General features: G+C 30.6%; 2 protein-coding genes and 1 long non-coding RNA gene across 8 annotated transcripts; 1 reads left to right on the plus strand and 2 right to left on the minus strand.

The window, feature by feature from the left end:
* Positions 1-2,327: 2,327 nt before the first annotated feature.
* Positions 2,328-3,125, minus strand: LOC114383987 (probable aldo-keto reductase 1). The gene is given in 5 exon segments (XM_028343673.1): positions 2,328-2,394; positions 2,599-2,644; positions 2,647-2,667; positions 2,670-2,769; positions 2,913-3,125. Coding segments are annotated over 5 exon segments (447 nt in total).
* Positions 3,126-7,302: 4,177 nt separating this feature from the next.
* LOC114382982 (glutathione S-transferase TCHQD-like) lies at positions 7,303-10,276 on the minus strand. Of its 6 annotated transcripts, none has more exons than XM_028342544.1 (4): positions 10,159-10,276; positions 8,908-9,184; positions 7,871-8,376; positions 7,303-7,601 (listed from the first exon to the last, which is right to left on the minus strand). In XM_028342544.1, the coding sequence occupies exons 2-4, from the start codon at positions 9,114-9,116 to the stop codon at positions 7,477-7,479; spliced, it is 840 nt and encodes a 279-aa protein (XP_028198345.1). In that variant the 5' UTR covers positions 9,117-9,184; positions 10,159-10,276; the 3' UTR covers positions 7,303-7,476. The 6 variants fall into 6 exon arrangements, with proteins under 6 accessions (XP_028198345.1, XP_028198344.1, XP_028198342.1 ...); XM_028342543.1 differs by having other exon boundaries at positions 8,908-9,223; positions 10,159-10,273; XM_028342541.1 differs by lacking the exon at positions 10,159-10,276 and adding an exon at positions 9,953-10,117.
* Positions 10,277-16,322: 6,046 nt separating this feature from the next.
* LOC114384359 lies at positions 16,323-16,982 on the plus strand. Its single transcript, XR_003660654.1, has 2 exons — positions 16,323-16,490; positions 16,806-16,982. It is a non-coding gene; the product is annotated as an uncharacterized LOC114384359 (long non-coding RNA).
* The last annotated feature ends 2,994 nt before the right edge of the window (positions 16,983-19,976 follow it).

The raw sequence follows: 19,976 nt of genomic DNA on the forward strand, positions 1-19,976 counted from the left end.
TGATAATCGATTACACAATGTTGAATTCATTGCTTATAAGAAAATTCGATATCAATACATTTATCTTCTCATATTTGATTACCACTAAGCGTGGATAATAAAACTTAGTCTAAATACATATGATACAAATGTCACATTTTTATAAACATGTTTGGCATTGTAAGATTATTACAACCATAAGATCCTAATACTAGTCTTCATGACTTCAATCTCTTTGATTCAACAAATTATAATGCGCTCTTCTCCAAAAATACATCAACCCGTCCGACCAATCGTGTGTAGTGAAAAATCTCTGAACCAAAGAAACAACAAGATCCAAAACATTTTTTATGTAGTAATATAATTTTATAAAAAGGAAAAATAGACAAAATATGCATGGTTTGATTTCAGTATGTGTATCTCTTTGTTGCTAAAGGAGAAGATTGATATATATATAGCCAAAGAACTTCAACGTTGAGCAACACAAGGGTAACAAACAGAAAATATTCTACGTGCAGCAACTGTCTTTCAACGGATAAAAAAAGGCTAAAACTTCCCCAACTACATGAGCTTAATTAGGAAAAGATTTGACCTCCACTACTACAAATGTTATTTTTTACGACACTGTTTCTAAGGCGGTTCTCTGTGGAACCGTCTTAGAAAGTATCGCGGTGGTAATTTTGTAATTAGTGAAATGAAAAATGCTTTTTACGACTGACATTCTAAGGCGGTTATTAGAAACCATCTTAGAATGTACGTTGCTGGCAATCCTATAATTTTATGGAATAAAAACTACGACGGGTTTTACTTAAAAATCGTCTTCGTTCTCATTCCCAAAATTAAAGGTGCCCTACCTCTCTGCAACTGTTCTTTGTGCGTTCTCATTCTCCCTCGACCTCTCTATCTCCAAGTTCCCCACCACACTCTGTCATACCTCTCTGCAATTGTTCTTGGTTCTCATTCTCCCTCGACCTCCCTCCAAGTTCCCCACCATTTTGCCCTCCCTCGCGCACTCATTGACTCTGCTTCGGCGCGTTCTAAGGCGGTCTCTCCCTCGAGGTTGGTCGAAGTTCTCCTCCGTCAAGGTCTCCCTCACGTCGTCACTGACTGAAGCTTATGAGTATGAAGGTTATCACGCCGTGACTATTTGGTAATTGTTCCTTTGAATGTATATTATTGTTTGTGCATTATCTAGCTTATGAGTATCGAAGCTTGTTTGGCATGTGCATTGTCTTCAAAACATTTTTCAATTCTATAAATTTTGGATTTTTATAACTCTTGGGTCCATATGAAATGCTTTGAAGATTAAGTTAGCTACAATTGCGGATTTGATATATTTTTACAAGTTGGGGTAGCTGATGATGTATTGGAAACTAAAGCTTAGAAACTTAAAAAGCAGTTGTGTTCATATGAAATTTTTGTTATTTTTATTAGCCTCTTAATGGAAGCATCCCTTGTAATGAGGTTTGGATGATGTAGGTATGAAAGCAGCTGTGTTGATATATTATATTTCTGTTATTTTTATTAGTAACTTCTGTGTCTTAAATCTTTAACTTAGCTTAAAGAAAAACATATAGTTTTGGTCCCTCTATGTATGTAGTTTTCCCATATGACAGTAGAATAATACAAATTCTGGTTTAATTTTGCAGGTTTATATTATTTGTTTGAACGCTATTGCATCTGGTTTAATTTTGCAGGTTTACATTATTTGTTTGAACACTACTGCATGTAAGTGGCAACCCAGATGTAATCATTGTGACTCCAACAACTGAACTTTTAAAATTGTATAAGACCAGAGTTTTTCTCGATCAGTGAATTTGCTTACTAGGTCCAGCCTTATCTCGATCTTCTTGGTATTGTTTTTTCTCATGGCCTTGAATTCATTCAGTCTTTATATATAGTTCCATGTTCTTAATTAGTAGTTTTTCTCTTTAAATTTGTTTAAAACAATTATATTTATAATTAATTAATTAGTAAATGACATTATTTTAAAACACTACAATTATTTTTAAGTAGTTCATATTATTTTTAACTTTACATTTAGGATTTTTCTTTTTTGTCCATAGAATTAAATTAGGGTGCAGTGTAGTATAATATTTTAAAGAATATTAGATTACAAACTCTACTGTCATTCTGTCAGTCAAACACAAAATATATGAATATTATATGTACGAGAAAAACTACAAATAAAAACTTTGCAAAAGTAAGTGACACTATATGAACTATATAATTACCTGATAGAGTGGCCATTGATCTTGAATCCTGGTTTGTTTGGCTGCACAAATGTTGCTCCTGTGAACATTGGTCCAAATGAAGAATTTTGCTTTGAAGCTACATACTCAGTCCGCTCAACCTTTGGCACCAAAAAAGCCTCGACCAACAAGGCTATATGCTACAATTCCAATGCCAAGCTCCCTATATCAATAAAATCTTTTAACAAAGTGATCTCATGATAACATAAACAAAAAATCTAGCTAACCAAATTTGTTAGTCTTATTTTTCTACCCTCTTTTAATGTGCCTCATAATTAAATAGAAATAATTCAAATTACTTATTTATTAGTGAAAAAATAGTTATAAGAGTTGTACATTACTATGAATTTGGGGAAGTTGAACTGACCTGCTGAGAGGAATTATCTCCTGTTCAATGTCATGAGTCCATAGTTCCACTTTATTTGTAAAGCAGTCATGGATGAATTGCATGTGCTCTTGTTATTGTATATGGACTCGCTTCAGATAACCCTATATACTTGACTTTACCCTCTTCCACAAGTTTCTTAAGTTCACCCACCTAAAACAATTGAACAAACTTATTGACATGTAACTAGTGTCTAGTGAGATGAGTCACATGATGACATAATATGTACTAAAAAGTAACAAATATATAATAAAGTTGAAGCAGTTAAAAGGTGTATTAGAAGAAGGATCCCCAACTGCTTCCTCTATAGGTATTGTTTGGTCAATTATGTGCTGATAATAGAGATCAATGTATTCAACAACAAGGCGTTTTAAGCTTGCTTCACAACACGACCGCACATACTTTGGTGTCCCTTTGATTTGAAAATTAGGAAATTTTGCTACTGTAATGCCAAATTTCGTGGCTACATGGATCTTTTCTCTAGGTAACTGCTTCAAAGCCTGCTCCATAGAATCAAATAAAAACACAGTCCTTATTGACTTGAGGAATCTACACACTCTCTACTTCAGCCATTTCGACTCGTCCCTGCCTTTCACCTACTGTATAACTATTACATAGTGCATACTGCATATGTTTATTTATAACATTATTGGTGGTGTTATACTATAGAGTATAGAGTAATGATATTATTTTGCTATACTATAATGATTTGTCAAAAGATTTTTTTGTCCAATGAATGGTTAGAAGGAAATATTTTAACATGTTTCTGTCAACATGTTTAGACCGTGCATCCTCTCATTTCCAATACCCAAGTCAATTTTCTTAGCAATTTTATCTAAGAACAATTTTGTAGCTTGTGGCTCTAGCAAATGATGTGCCTTTTCTACTATTTTTTGCTTTTCCTTCTGCTAATCGGGTCTAATTTATCAAGCACTTCGGAGATAACCTTTGTCCTTGCCAACCAAAGTGTGTTGAAATATTCACAAAAATTGTTCTGAAATAATGTACTGGAAAGTAGTATTCTTAGATGTGTTTTCAGTTTCATCAACCCTTTCCTCAACCTCAACTTAGTGCTTCTTGGATTGTGCCCTTCATCGAGTATGAAGATCCCAGGACCTTCCCTCAATGCTTTAGCCGTATACTTTATGTGTGCAAACTCTGAAACCCTCTCTCATTAATGTTATAAATGCAGTATAGGTCATGACCAAAACAATTGTTTTTTGTTGCCACAGTTTTATCTTTTGCAAGCAGTCCAAAACATGGACGCCAATATTCTCCAGCCCCGATATTTTAATTTAGCTCTTCCTCCATCTACCGAAAGACATTCTAAGAAATAACTTTGAATTAGCATAACCATCCTTGGGCCAGTGAAGCTTCATTTTTTTTTTTTTTTGTGTTTTACTTGTTTCTTCTTAAGCAAAACTTCAAACCAAGTCTCAGTTTCTGCCTTCTAACACTATGGTTCCAATATATCACTCCCACCTTTTCCTTGAGAATACTGATTCCTCATTAATTTAAAAAAAGCATATTAAGCCACATGTGGACTAAACCATTCCTCTTATGAAAATGGTAAACAAGGTACATGTTCTCAAACCTAAACAAGGTGGGACCATATTTCATCTTACTAGACTCCAAAACAATGAGAAAATTATAAGAAAGTAGACAAGTCAAACTCTTGCACATGATCAGCAAAAACATATATCAGATAACATTATATACATGGTCTTCTTGCTAAATAATGTTGATACATAACCACCATCTAGTTCTCACTTAATGGTTATTTTGTTGTGGCTCATCAAGTTTAATAACGTGACTCCAACCACATGCCAGGGAGATTTGGGTTGATTTAACCAACACCATTTACCAGAAAATTCTTTTTTTTTTATAACTCAACAATTTACCAGAGGTTTTTCAATGAGACTATATAGGGAAGTTGTCATCATTAAAATAATGTTTATCACTTAGAGATATTTACTTTATCATATCATAATCACAGATGAGATGTAAGCCTTCTTAAGTGAGAGATACTGAATTCGAATTAAGAAAAATAAGTACATCAACTTCTGATGCCACTCAACATTCTACATAAATCACATAGATATCACTCTAAGCATGAAATTTACCTTGGGTGGAGAGTTTTAACACCTTTTTCTTGAAAATCATACTTGGCCCTCTCATTCTTTCTCCTACATAACAATCACTGTCTAATACACATTGCCATAAAATCAGCAAATTTACGATTCTAGGTAAAAAAAAATATAGAGTTGACTCACAAATTCATTTCTCAGTAGAATTGAGTAAAAACGGTTAAGCTCTTTCTCACTCAAAATTTTGAGCCACATCTGAGTTAATTAGCCTGTTCTTTTAATACATATCTTATACCAAATTGTCCAAAACAACCATGCTTTGGTTGTCCCCTTCAAAGTATTGTTCTACAACTAAAAACACAAAATGCAGATGAAACACCCACATTGTTTCAGCTCATAGCTGCAACAAGTTCTTGACCCAGCAAGTTCATGACTCAACAAAGTAGCACATTTGTATCGAGCAATTCAACATACAACCAATTTTTTTGTAAACCCAGCAATGTTAGCAATCTAGAATTCTAGATAATGACTCTTGAACCCAGGCACTCAACCACAAATTCAAATCATTTTTTGCAAATCTGTTATGTTATAAGTGTTATCTGCAAATCATTTTGTCTCTGGTTAAATTATTTGCATGATGATTTTGTTTCATTGATTGTCTTCATATTTGTATGTTCTAAAATGTTGGGGACTTGGATTTTTGTTTTCAAGTTTAGTTCATCAAATGCATTGTATATGATATAGTTGTAGTATAACCATGTTATGTAATGCATTATGTACAAAATTCATGACCAAGAACTTCATGACCAAGCTCACTTTTTAAGACGATTCTTTCCTAAGAAACATCTTAGAATGTGCATATTCTAAGACGATTATTTATTAAGAACCATCTTAGAAAGCGTACTTTCTAAGACGGTTCGTAACAAAGAATCATCTTAGAATATGTCAACTTTTTTATGATGGTTGTAGTTGGAATCATCATTAATTGTATTTGACTTTCAACGACGTTAAATATAAAGACGGTTCATAACCGTCATTGAAAAGGTTTATCAACCATCGTTAAAAGTATTTTTTGCAGTAGTGCTCGTAAAACAATATCTTCCTAAAAGATAGGAAAAGATATGGAAAACAAAATATAGTGGGAAGTTTTAAGATTTAGTGGGAAAATTAATTCTAAAAAAACATTTTTTTCTTCTAAAAACAAAGCTGATAAAAGAAAATGTTTTTACTTTAAATTTTAAATTATAATAAAATATTTTCCAACAGCTATCACAAACGTAGAAAACCTCAATGATTGCATTTTTTCTCTCCATGAACACTAAATGATGATCAAATTCACTCCTTTGTTTCAGTTCTATGGTGTCTTTGGCATCGCAGAAATGAAAAATTAAAGTTTGGGAAAATTTAGTGAAGCCACCACCAATCTTGTCTCTCAATTTGGCATCTGAGTACATAAGCCACTAGAGGGTAGCTCACAAAACTCAACAAACAACTATCATGCATTGCATCCGATCTCCTATAGCTGCTCCCCACTAGATGAAGCCAATGCTTAGATGTATTGAGTGTAACACTGATGCATCTATCTTCAACGAATCTCGTGTGCACGGTCTTGATGCTTGCATTCGTAACTCCAACTAATGGAGATTTTATCATAGCTCAAACCTCTTTCAACATCGCGGGATTTTGCCACCAGCAAAAGCTGAGGCTTCCAGCCTTCTAGCAGCTATCCAATGGGTTCTCAAATGGGCCTCTCAAATGTTGTGTTTGAAGTATATTGCAAGCAACTATTTGACAATCTAAGCTCATATCTCCCTATGAATTCTTATAATGTTTAATCATAAAATCTTGTAAGAATTTAGCTAGTAACTCGTCTGAGTTTAATTCATAGATAAGCAAATCAAATCCCTCTTCACCTTTCGAAGGCGGCTAGATTAATTGTTCTATAGTCTGCATCTCTTTACAATGAAATGATATAAGTATTAGTTCTTTTGATTGTATTAGTTCTTTGATTATTAATGAAATGATATAAGTATTCTTCTTTCAAAAATAAAATGTATATTTATAGTAAAAGTTTACGAAATTATATACCAAGTCATAATCATTTTAATTTCATCACATTTATTAAAATGATTTCCATTACCTTTATCATCTTCACTTATTATAAATAAATCACATTGGTTAAAGTAGGAAGCAAGAAAAATTTAGCAAAAAAATTATACCAAAAAATAACACATGTACATATAATTTTAGTCTATCAATTGTCTTTTATATAATATATAATTTAGATATCTCTATTTTTTTATGCATAAAGTTATGCTACTTTGTTGTTTTTCTAGTCTAAACTTTCTTCAGTAAAGACAATCTTCCTCGAACCTAGTAGGATGACTAATTAGTTTAATCAATTAGCTGATAAATTATTATTTCTTTTTTTTATCCATAGGAATCAAATGCAGAGATTTATAATAATTCGTGTACCTTGTTAAACTAGATCCCTTATTCTATAATTTATTGTTTGGCAGAGTAAATCAAAGACTCAATATTTTGACCGGGTCAATAACCATACATCACTACAATTTAATGTTACATAGAGACAGATCAGTGAGAGTGAATGATATATGGTCTCTAGTCATTGTTCAAACTGAAACTTGGAATTTATCAATCTGTTCGTAGAACAAAGCATGAAAGTGTATATCATTAGACTGTTTCTTTGATTGCATTTACAAGTATCAGAAATAATGTACATATAAGCAGCAGTAACCCTGTACTTCCAATGTCAGTATGAACATACTATCCTTTCCTTAATTCTTTTGATAGATGAAGATTGCAATGCATGAATTGTTTCAATACTCAGCCACAAAATCTTTTGCAGCCTGGCCACTTTGACAAGCATCCCTTCCCCTGCATAGAATCCAAAGAAATTTACCCATCTTTTACCAGCACCTAGCATCACCACCATTCCTCCCAACAGAAACAAAGAACAATGTATAATATTAAGTTCTCCTAATTTTACCATACACAGAAAGGTTGTTTCCTATATTCATTTATTCAACCTCCTTTTGGAAATATACAAGTACTGCACTAGTACCTTTTCAACAAACTTCTAATACGAACTAAGAACCATGCTTTTAATAGTGTTCTGTGCTTTCTCCAACCATTAAAGTACTTACCAATCACCTTTTTGTAACTAAGCCTTTGCTGAACCAAAATCCAGTACTCAGCAATGTTTGGCCTTCCAATTATGTACTCATTCTCTAAATCCAAGAGTTCTAAACGAGCTAATACTGGAACAAGCATCACATCAGCCATGGTAAACTCTTGACCTGCCAAATGAGGTGTTTCACTCAGCTGCCTCTCCACCTCATCAAGCAGTCTAACCAAATGATCCTTGCTCCTTCTCAAAACATCTGCTTCTTTCAATTTCTCTTCAGTCTCGTAGGCTTCTTTCAACTTCCTATGGTAATCACTTGCTAATTCAGGTGACTCGGACATGCGAGCAATTGCCACTTGCCTTATGAACTTGGAAACATAAAGGCGGTATTTCTCGGGTATGTGTGAAAGTGTGAAAATTTTGGGGTCCCAGTCTTGTATCTTCTGCATCCATTCAATCACTTCCCTGCTACTGGCGCTGATACTCTCAGCCCCTGAGGAAACCACAGCAATTCTTTCTATGTACCTGAACATTCAATGCAACTCTAAAACTTCTAATTTTTAACATAAGATTTGATAGTAACTTCCAGTTGTACACATTTTTCATTCTTAGTGTGCAAAAAGCTCAATATTTGATTAAGCATTATCAAAAAACAATACAAACCACTCAATTATAAGGTTTTCAAAACAAGGGTCTACAACTGCAATTTCAGCAGCAATGTCAAGATTTTTGGACTCTCTGTGACCGCACGGCCACATTTATTTACAATTTCTCACAACATCAAAGATTGCAATGAAACCGTGTCCACAACCGCAATTTAAAACATTGCCATTATCTAAAGTGCATACACAATATTCTGCTTTAAGGGAATTGGTTTTGGAGTAATGAGATGAAGAGAACAGCTTGCTCAGCAATCAATTTTTCAACTGTTTTTTCTTTGGTATTTTCAATTTCAAGTTCCACATAACTGTTCAAAAACAAAGTTCTTTTATGCACATCTGTTCATGTAAAAGTAGAATAGAATGATACATAAAGGTTGTGAAGAATAGGACATACTGGATTATATCAATAGTATTGTAAATGATGTGAGAGCCATTTTGGAAAACCGGGACTCTTCCATGGCGATTCATCTTGAAGAAAGTGGAATCCAAGTTCTTGGCAGTAATGGGATTGACATGGTGAGATGTATAATCTACACCCTCCTCCTCCAATGCAAGTCTCACCCTCTGGCTTTCCAAATCCAAGGGATGATGATATAACTGCATTTTCTTATCAGCTCTTGGGATGTTTCTTGCAGGTAGTGTGCTAATAGCTAAGCATTGCTGAATTAACACTAAACATCATACAGAAAACATTGAGAGAACATTCAGGGCTGCAAAACATACCATAATTGTCTTAAGAACAATCATAAGTAATTACTAAATTAATCGCTGTTGTCCTTTGGTCACTCAAATTATTACTAGCATGCTATAGGAGCTTCATCTAATGAATGAAAATTGATGCGTAGTGCAGAAAATTAAAGCCACACATCTCAATTGGACACAATACAACAGAACCAGATTGGGTCCTTACTACTATTAATATAAGTTTTCATTATCTGAGCTCATCATAGCCATAGAGGGTAAAGGGGAGGGCCAATTCAGATGTAGATTATATGCAGACCAGACAAAATTTAATGACTCACCACCATAAAATTTGATTTCTGACTGATTTGATAAAGTACTTGCAATGCAAACACTAATCAAATCAAATAATCAGCACACAAGCCCCTTTCGGAAATGGGGTTTTGAGGATCGAGGGAGAAGATATTTTGGAATATTAAGATTCCAAAGCTCAAATTCACATAGAAAACAATCAACTTAGTTGTAAATAACCAATAATAATGACCAAAACTCCATAACCAACCATCCATAGTCCAAACCATCATCGAGAAGGTAATTGAATAAATAAACAGTATTAGCAATAGATATACAACATGGATTATCTAAGAACTCATACAAACCAATCTCACAACAAAATTAAAGTGAAGAAGAGACAACATAAGCATAAGCAGACAAGAAATTGACAAGGTAATGGTGTTTGGAGAGAGTGGCATACATACCCAGAGAGAAGCAGAGAAGTGGAATAAAGAAGGGAACAAGTTAGCGTTGAGTTTGGGATTTTGGAGAATTTTGCATGAGACAACAATAAAAAGCTGAAAAGGCTTAAACTAAACTACAAAGTGAAAGAGTAAAAAAATATGCAAACTGTGAACCTTCCATAACTTATACACTATATTACTGGATTGTGGAAAACCTCTACGCGTACCTGTGTTGTTCGGTTTTGGACACGTAGTTCACAAATAGTATCTGATAATATAAAAAGTAACATCGATAATCTCGGGAGAAAAGAGGATTCATAAATCTATCATAATTTCAACATTCTGATAATACAACCAGTAACGAGTGTAATGAGTTTAATCTCGATGCAGTGAGAGTATGGTTTTATACTAGTAATTTAATTATAAATTATTATTTAAATTATTTTAATATAATTATTTTAAAAGTTAATAAATTTATATATATGATGGATTATGATTAAATTATGTAAATTTTTTTATACTTTTTTCTAATACAATTATAGTCCTTCCATTCTTCTTTATTATAAAATTTAAATTAATAAAATTGGATTTTAATTTTTTTCATAAGTACAATTTTTTATACAGTAATTTTTTTTCACAAAAATATCATTCATGAATGTTCTTACCAACTAGTAGAATCTTCCTATAATGGTGCTCCTCGGTACGCTAGTACGACGGTGGTAGTGGAGGCGCAGAGGAAATCGTAGATATCAAGACTAAGTTAGACTAAACTTAATTACCTGAAACTTTTATTACCAAGTGAAATTAAGCCTATAAGGTATAATTTCCCTAATTAGATTATTTAAAATAATGTAGAATATGATTTTATATCATTTTATCTTATGTGATAAATTTGTTCCGAATTTATAAATGATCATTATCTTTCCTTAGTATAAATCAGTAAAGATATGATTTTCCTATTTCTTGATTTATTCATGGCGAGTTTCTCTGAGTGTTTAAGAGATCTATTCTGTCAATCATAAGTATGGAGGCTTGTTGAATTTGAGTACTATAATAAACATTTATTCTAGAATGATGTGATAATGGAAAAACATAATCTATTAATATTTGATATTTTTATTTATAAGGATAATTTTTTTAAAAAAATAATACTAATTGAAGGCAAATTTAATGCTCTCAACAAAATTAACCAAATTGTTTAATATGTATGAATTTTTTTAATTCCACCTTGTAATAAACTAAATAAAGACATGAAGGAGTATGTACTTATTCAAATCAATTGATAGTACCAATAAATATATATATATATATATATATATATATATATATATATATATATATATTATAGAAAATTAAAATTAAGAAATCGTACAAAATATATTTTAGGCAAATACATTTTTAAAAAATCTCTCTGAATTATAAATAATTTCTTCTATTTTTAATTCATAAAAATATATAATTATCTTAATTAAAATATAATTTTCATAATTTGAACACTGATAATACAAATATATTATGACTTGAATTAATTGATAATACAAACGTAAATAGTTTCTTTTTTCTACTAGCTATATCACATCGATCCAATTATATATGATTTTATTAGATACATCAAGGTTTAAAATAACCACAATATCATTATCAAAGTGCATAGATCAATTGATATAAACTTGTTGTAGTTTAATCAGATGTTTCGGAATCAAATCTTGAATATATTTGATTCAAACTTGATTGTGCGTTAAATACTTACATGGAAAACTTTAGTACCCACAATAGTCCTATGTAATTCAAATGAGATTGCCTTCCATGCATAATACTCATTTTTAAAAAAATATATAACTACAATGTTTGCAAATTACAAATCAAAAGTATTCAAATGTAGACTTCTCAAATTTTAGACTTCATTTTTTTCATTTTACTTACGACAAGTGCTTTTAGCATATTTTTTTTTTTAACAAATACTTTTTATTAGTTAAAATTTATTAAAAAGTACAAAATGAAGATAGAAACTCATTAAATATAATGTAAGACCCATAAAAATTATGATTTTTAATAAATTCAATAGTAAAAAGTGTGCTCAAAGGAGTATTTGAGAGAATATGTTGATAATATTTCTCTTTAATTAAGACTATTTGGAGGAGGTTATCAACAATTTATTTAGACTTATGTTTTAAGTACTTATGACAGTGTTTTGAGAGATTGCAAAAATATCGTATGACTGGTCCATAAGATGTTTTTAGCTTATTTTCACAAGTTTTCTAGGATAGATTATAAGAATAACTTATGCAGAGCTTACGAAAAGACCCAAATCCCGCTAAGGAAAAAAATATATAAACCATGAATGAGTGTTCTCTATTTTGTTATGTTTTTTTTCCTTCAAATTAAATATTTTATTTTATTTTTTCTTCACCCAGATTAATAAAAATATTCAATCATGAAAACATCAAATTATAGTTATTTATTCCTAATAAATTTATTTTTTATATGTTTTCTTTTTTTTTATACCAATAACATAAATTAATAATATTTTTATATATTTCTAGTAATTTCTTTTATATGTTGTCTGTATGATTAGTTATTTAATTAGTTTGTTTATTTATTTTTAATCATGATTTCTTTTTTAATTTTTAAAATAGACAACATCTTATTAATGCTTACGTAGCTATAAATACAAATATTTTTAAAATTTTACATAAATATTCAAATACAAATAACTTATTGAATTTTAAGTTCTTATAATATAAGTTGTTATATGACAAGAATTTGTTGAAAAAGATCTTAGTTAAGATGTTTTTTCAAACAGATCCTATGATGCCATTTGAAAGAGCATATTAACAACTTATTTAGACTTATTTCTTATGTCATAAGTACTTATAAGAGTGTTTTTTTTTTTTTTTGAAAGGCTTATGAAAGTGTTTGAGAGAGCTTACGAAAAGTCATAAGATGTTTTTAGCTTATTTTCATAAGTACGTTCTAAAAAATAACTTAGAAAAATAGCTTACGTGCACAAAGCTTATGGAAAGACCCGCCGCCTTAATTTGAATTCCAACATGATAGTTATAGTTATACTTCTTCTATCTTTTATTTTTTATTTTTATTTCTCTTTCATCATTATTAAATTTATTTATTTTTTGTCATAGATTCATAGGGTTTTTTTTTATCTTTTATATCTAAAGTAAGATTTTAACTCTTTTTTTTTAAAATCTATCTTCTACTACCAATACAAAAACTGGCAGAGTAAAAAACTTATAAAAGCTGCATTTAAAAAATTATAATATTATAGATGATATATTTGTATACATCATATATAATTCTCTTTTGTTTGGTTTGATATAAATAAGAGGGAATTTCTGAAGAAGGGAAATTCAATAGTTTGCAATAGTTTAATGTGTTATGCACGAGTGTAGTGAACTTTTTAAAAAGCTTTTAAGCAACTAGTTGCATTTGAACTATGTTTTACGGATGGACAAACTACGAAAAGTAGAAATCAATTTTACAGAGATTTATTTTTATGATTTGGGTAATTAATATTTTTTTAATTTAGTTACAAAACTAACTATGATGCAAAGTAAATTTAAAATGTGAAAAAATAAAATAATAAAGTGTAAGTAATAAATCTTAAATAGTAATCAAGTGTATGTTATTTTTTTTCCGAAGTTAACTGTAATGTGTCAAATTATTAGTATAGTCCAGATACGAAAATAAATTGATACAAGGGGAACCCTAAAATAACACACACAAAGCTTAAAAAAAATAATTGAACTCATCTAATTATAACAACTATTCACGTGAACGTAAAAAAAAAAAAACACTATTCACGTGTCGTAGAATTAAGTTCACTTGAGGGGAACTCCGAACTTCATTGCAAATATCGTGGCTGCTTCATCATTTCTTCATTTTTGCATTCCTTATAGATCACTTCAACTTTAATTAAACTCACTAGAAGGAACTTCGTTGCGAATTTTGTGATTGCTTCTTTAGTTCTCCATTTTGTATTCTTTATCACTTCAACTTTTTGCGCATTTATTATAACTTTTCTATTGAATAATAACACTTCTGTTTTTCCCAGGCGTCTTGTTTTATGGAAGTCGTTGTACTTGTCCTCACCAATACGGGGTGAGACTTATTCGGTGATGCCACAGAGTATGTTTGTTTAAATTAATTTATTAAAAAAGGTTAATTTTAATAAAATAAGCAACCTTTTAATTTTTCAGTGTGATTATCTAAATTTTTTCTGTTTAAAAGAAGTGATTTCTTATTTTGAAAAGAAAATTTTATCTCCCTATTAAAAAAATACTTTTTTAAAAAATATTTATTTTAAAATTATTTTTTTAAGTTTAAACAAATTGATCCATTGATTGTTTTTCTTATTTTTTTTTAATTTTTTGTATGTACTTTATTATTTGTTATACATGTAAATAGGATTCGAAATGAGTTGACTTAGTTCAGTTTGATTCAATAAAATTTATTCAACTTGAAGCTTGATTTAAGTTTGACATACAAAATTTATTCTTATGTAATTTGGATTCAACTCAGTTTAAGTTTATGAATACTTCAGTTCATATTATTGATTCGAATCAATTTAAAATTATGATATATCATGTTTTTATTTTTTATTTATTTCACAAATTAAATGAGTCAAATTATCTATAATTTGAGTTTAACTTATTTATTTAACATGCTCAATTTTTCAGCTCATGTTTTACTTATTTAATTTTTAAACTAATTTCAACTAATTTTTATTAATTGTTAAGTCGAGTATTAAACTAAGCTTGGATTGGTTCGATTTATTACCATTTTACCATCCTTACACATAAACATAATTCTCAATAATTATAACGGGATGTTTTATCTAGTTATGTGTAAGGATTTTTATCCTGTCAAATAATTTTAAATTACTTTTACATATGAATTTTAAAATAATTATTTCAAGAATTAGCAAATTTTAATTATATGACAATTCGTTATTGAATGTCACTGTAAATTAATTTTAATTATTTCTATCAATATCATAACTCCAATTTTCTTAAAATGTGTATCATTATGGTCTACTGCAAAAATAAACCTTAATAAGTTATCCTTAAACCAAAACACAATTTGACATCAAATTAATCTAAAATAATCATCCAGTTGAACGATTAGTTTTAGGCATAGATGATTAAGGCTAAGTTTGTTTAAATCTAAAATAAGCAGTTTTAAAATAAGTGTTTTTCAAAAAAGTGTTTATTTATTAACTAGATAGGATTTGTTTATCAAAATAAGTAGAATTTTATTTTTTAAGCAAAAATAATTTAGATGAACACACTAAAAACAACATAAAATTACTTATTTTATTAAAATAAATATTTTAACAAACTGATCCTAAAACTCATGTCTCTCATATTTATCATAGTAATGTTTTTAAGGCAAGAATAATAACTTTTGAGGTAACAATTATCATTAAGTTATCTAATAGATGTCCAATAACAAAAGGTAACAAAAAATTATTTAACTTTTAATTTGTTATTTAAATTTAATAACTAAATTTATATTATAAAAAAGAAATAAATTTTAAATAGTTTTTAAAATGTATTCTACTTAATAAAGATTTCCAATACACTAACTAACAGGTAGTTTAGGTAATATGTGCCTAATTCTTCTAAAGTAAGTTTCGGATTCAAGTTGTGTATGAGAAGAAACTACAGCTGAGTTATCTAGCCTCACCATGCTATATGATTGCTTGACTCAAGCAACAACAATATTTTGTGGAGAATGCTTGAGTCTTAAAACCAAAATAGAGTACTATAATACAAATTTTACTTTAAGGGAACATTTGGTAGGAGATAAATTTTTTTATATTCTGAAATCATGATTATTGGGAATGAAGAAAATTTATTTAATTTATTATTAAAAAAATTTAGATAAATTTTTTAAGAATTAAAGAGTTACTTATATTTTTATCAGTAACTTTAATTGATATTTTTACTATAGTAAAATTGCAACAAAAATTAATTTTGGGAAAGTAGGATTCCCACCATTCCACCAAAATGTTTATGTGGAAATATGAGTTAAAAATGATTTTCAAGAATCATAGTTAGTTTCCTAATAAGATATTTTTAAAAAATGCATATCAAACATGTGAGACTAAGTTTTTCAAATTAGGATTCATGAGGAAGTGAATATTTCTCCCTTACCAAATGTTACTGAGAGCTTCAATATTCTCAAGTCAATCCTGCTATGTTGCCATATATTAATATACAAATCACAATGAAAAATTTATTTCATTTCTCGTTATTTAGTGGAAGCTTCCTTGTTTTGTCCAAGAGTTAAGTCTAAAAGACATCAATAGTGGGAATTTTTTTTTTTTCCTTTCCGGTTCTCATTATTTAGAGTGTCTTCTTCTTTTTGAACAACGAGATTCGCATCCGCCACTTTAGAGATTGTAATGCAGTGTCAATATACTTCGGAGAGGACTCACCTATGTCAAGGAGGATCGATCTAGGCGCTGGAGCGGATGAGACGAGGCACAAAGTCTCATCTTGATGACAGCGTTGCAGTGAGACTCATGTTGAACATGAATGTAAGTATATGAGGATGATAGGGGAAGAGGGGTGGTGTCACCTATTCTAGAATAACTATTTCAAGATATAAAAACATATTTTGGAATAATTTTCAGATTACGTGTTCCTATTTTGGAATATAAAAATCATATTATGAAATAATTATTTTAAAAAAGGAATAAGCAATTTGGAAATCTATTCCAAAACACCTATTTTGGAATATGATTATAATATTCCAGAGTAGCTATTTCTGGAATATAAATACTTTTTTGGGATGGTCATTTCCTAATAAAGTGAGGATAATATGGGAATTTTCAAAACATTTGGGATTGCAGGAAGCCAGTAAGAGGATGCATGAAGTAAGAACCTAAGGGTTGGATGTAACAAGGGAGTGAAGTTTGGGTAAGAGGCCACAACAACTATGCTTTTTTATTTCATATGGGAAATTCTATTTATACCATCCTGTTCCTATGTACACCCTCTTCCTTCTCTTTATAACTTTTTATTGTAAATTATCCCTTTTATTTGTTAAAACATAATTCCAAAAATTGTTTTCAGAACAACATATATTAATTCTGGAAATTAATTTCCAACACTATATTTTAACAAAATACATATAATTCCAGAAAATTCTTTCCAAAACAACATATATCAATTTTAGAAAGTAGTTTCCAACATTATGTGTATTTTGTTAAAACTTGATTCCAAAAATTATATTCTGGAACAATATATATGAATTCAAAAAATAATTTTTGAACCACTTTTTGGAATTGATATATGTCATTTTGAAAAGTAATTTTCGGTAGTCATAAATAAAATATGAAATATTGAACATATCTTTCCTTTAGGAGCCACAATAATTGCTAATTGTTGGACACATACTTATTTCAATGCTAAATATTGAGAGACAAGTAATCCATCTATGAAATTTCCAATGGAAGAAACAAGAGGAGACACATGATGGTGTCAACAACTTTAATTTGTAAATATTGTTTCTCCTATTTTCATTGTATATAAAAAAATATTGTGTACAATGTATAATAGATGAAGTCAATCATGGAAATTCCTTAAAACGCAGTGCCATTTGAGGAAAATGTACAATAACATGAGTAAACTTTATTATGTAAACAAGGTTTAAGGAACAATGAACGAATGGAGATAGAGTTCAAAATTAGGATTTAAATAATAATAAAGATAGGATGAAAATATGAATTTTAAAAGTAACAAAAATGAGGCTTATATGTTGTTTTGAAAAAATAGTTTCCCAAATTATGTGTATTTTGTTAAAACATAGTTTTGGGAATTAATTTTCAAAATTGGCATATATTGTTATGAAAAGTAATTTTCAGAACTATGTTTTAACAAATAAAAGGACATATAATGGACAATAAAAAAATATAAATAGAAAAAAATAGTATACTGAGTAAACATGGGGATGTAAATAGCAAGTGCCTTAGCTTTGTGCTTTTACCTTGTAAGGATCTTTCAAAAGGCGAATTATATTCGGAGATCGATCATCTTGGTAAGACTTGGTGGTTTTTCGGAATCTTTTGGCTGCTCTACAAGCATTAATTAAGGTTTAACTTTTTGCTATCTATCAAGCTCTCAATAAAGCATGGTAGGAAGATTTTAGAAATGTAATTCACGAATGAAATTCTAAAATGGCACTAGAATTGATTCAAAATGATACAATTGGTTTTCATCCTTACTCCCCTAATTAGTATGATTAAGGATCTTGTAGCTTGAGATTGGAAGGTTAATCAAATATGGTTCTACACATGAAGACACATTCTTGGATTGGTTTCATTGTCCTTATCAGTTAGCTCTATTGATTTTAGTTGATAAAATAAGAGTTGTTCATATTAGAACTTAGTTTGCTTTTGTTTGTTGTTTTTTTTCCTATTTCTCATCTATAAAAAATATATTCAGTGGTATAACACTATAACTTAGGTGATTTTTTCCATTTTATTTCTCCTTTTCACACTTTCCAATGTTTATATTTTTATATTGACAAAATTGCACTTTTGGTCCCCCACTTTTGTTCCAATTTCGCATTTAGTCCCCCGATAATTTAATTCACAAATTTGGTCCCCCTTTTTTATAAATCCATGTAATGTTGGTCCCGGACGCGTCAATTAAACGTTGACCGTTAACCTCAGACGTTGACTTCTACGTGTCAAGGTCTGAGAGGTTCCCTAGAAAGGCTTGCATTTTTTTTTTTACCCAGCGCCACCCGGACAAGCTTGTGAATCAATTTATTTTTTATTACTCTCCCTAAAACCAAGCAAAAGCATGAAACTCCCGATACAAACTAACTGAGAATGATGCTTTCAACAGAGCATGTTAGCTCAAGCAAGCACAAGCAGCCATAGAGAACAATTCTTGATGTTGAATATAAAACAAAACAAAGAATTAGAAATGGGTTAAGCTTTCCGATGCAAAGGATCTAGCCAATGAAAAATATCACGACAGTGGGGCATTTCATCGAACAACATTAGTGCACCACAAAACATGTTCTCATGGGAACCATAACCCCACAAACACAAAATCAAAATTAGACCCAAATCACATGTGAACACAATCTCCATATCCCATAAACTAAAACATAAAATTTGGAGAAATGTTGTAAAAATGTGAAACTGCGAGAATGAGAGAAGAAGTGTTACAATGAAATTGTTGAACTTGAGAAGGGAGGAGCAAGCAGAAGCTAAAGCTGAAGCCTTTCTGGACACCAATCACTGTGCCTGCCGGGAATTGCAAGCTATGGATTGGAGATGACACTTAGCCCTCCAAAAGATTGAATAAACCTTCTGAAAGCTATGGAATTGCAAGCTATGGCTTCCACCTCTGAAAGCTGTTCTCCATCAACCAACCCTTTTATTAAGGTGTTGGCATATGCTTTATTAGGGGCACGTAATGGCACCTTCCCAGATTTGAAAATTTCAATATCAAGAAGTGAACACCTAGTTAAGGTAACATAATATCATGCGGTGTCGGTGTCGATGTAGCCGGAATAGACGGTGTTGGAAAAGAAGGAGAAGAGGTCAGGGATGAAGGAGTTGGAGACAGTTTTGTGGTCGGAGAAAAGGATTTAGGAGTGGTGGGAGTCATACCAGACGCGTTCCTTGGGGTCGGAGAGGACTTTGTAGGCGTGTTGGAGTTCTTGGGACTGCGCGGTGGCTTCTTCTTGGGAGAGACCCGATTTCACGAGCTTGTCCAGGTGGCGCTGGTAAAAAAAAATGCAAGCCTTTCTAGGGAACCTCTCAGACGTTGACACGTGGCAGTCAACGTTTGAGGTTAACGGTCAACATCCAATTGACTCGTTCGGGACCAACATTGCACGAATTTATAAAAAAGGGAGACCAAATTTGTGAATTAAATTATAGGGGAACCAAATGCGAAATTGGAGCAAAAGTGGGGGATCAAAAGTGCAATTTTGCCTTTCATATTTTATTCTCCTCTCCCTCACATTTGCTCTCCTATCCTTCTTAATGGTATGTTTGGTT

Source organism: Glycine soja, chromosome 14 (genome assembly GCF_004193775.1).
Source record: "Glycine soja cultivar W05 chromosome 14, ASM419377v2, whole genome shotgun sequence".
In the NCBI taxonomy this organism is placed as follows: domain Eukaryota; kingdom Viridiplantae; phylum Streptophyta; class Magnoliopsida; order Fabales; family Fabaceae; genus Glycine; species Glycine soja.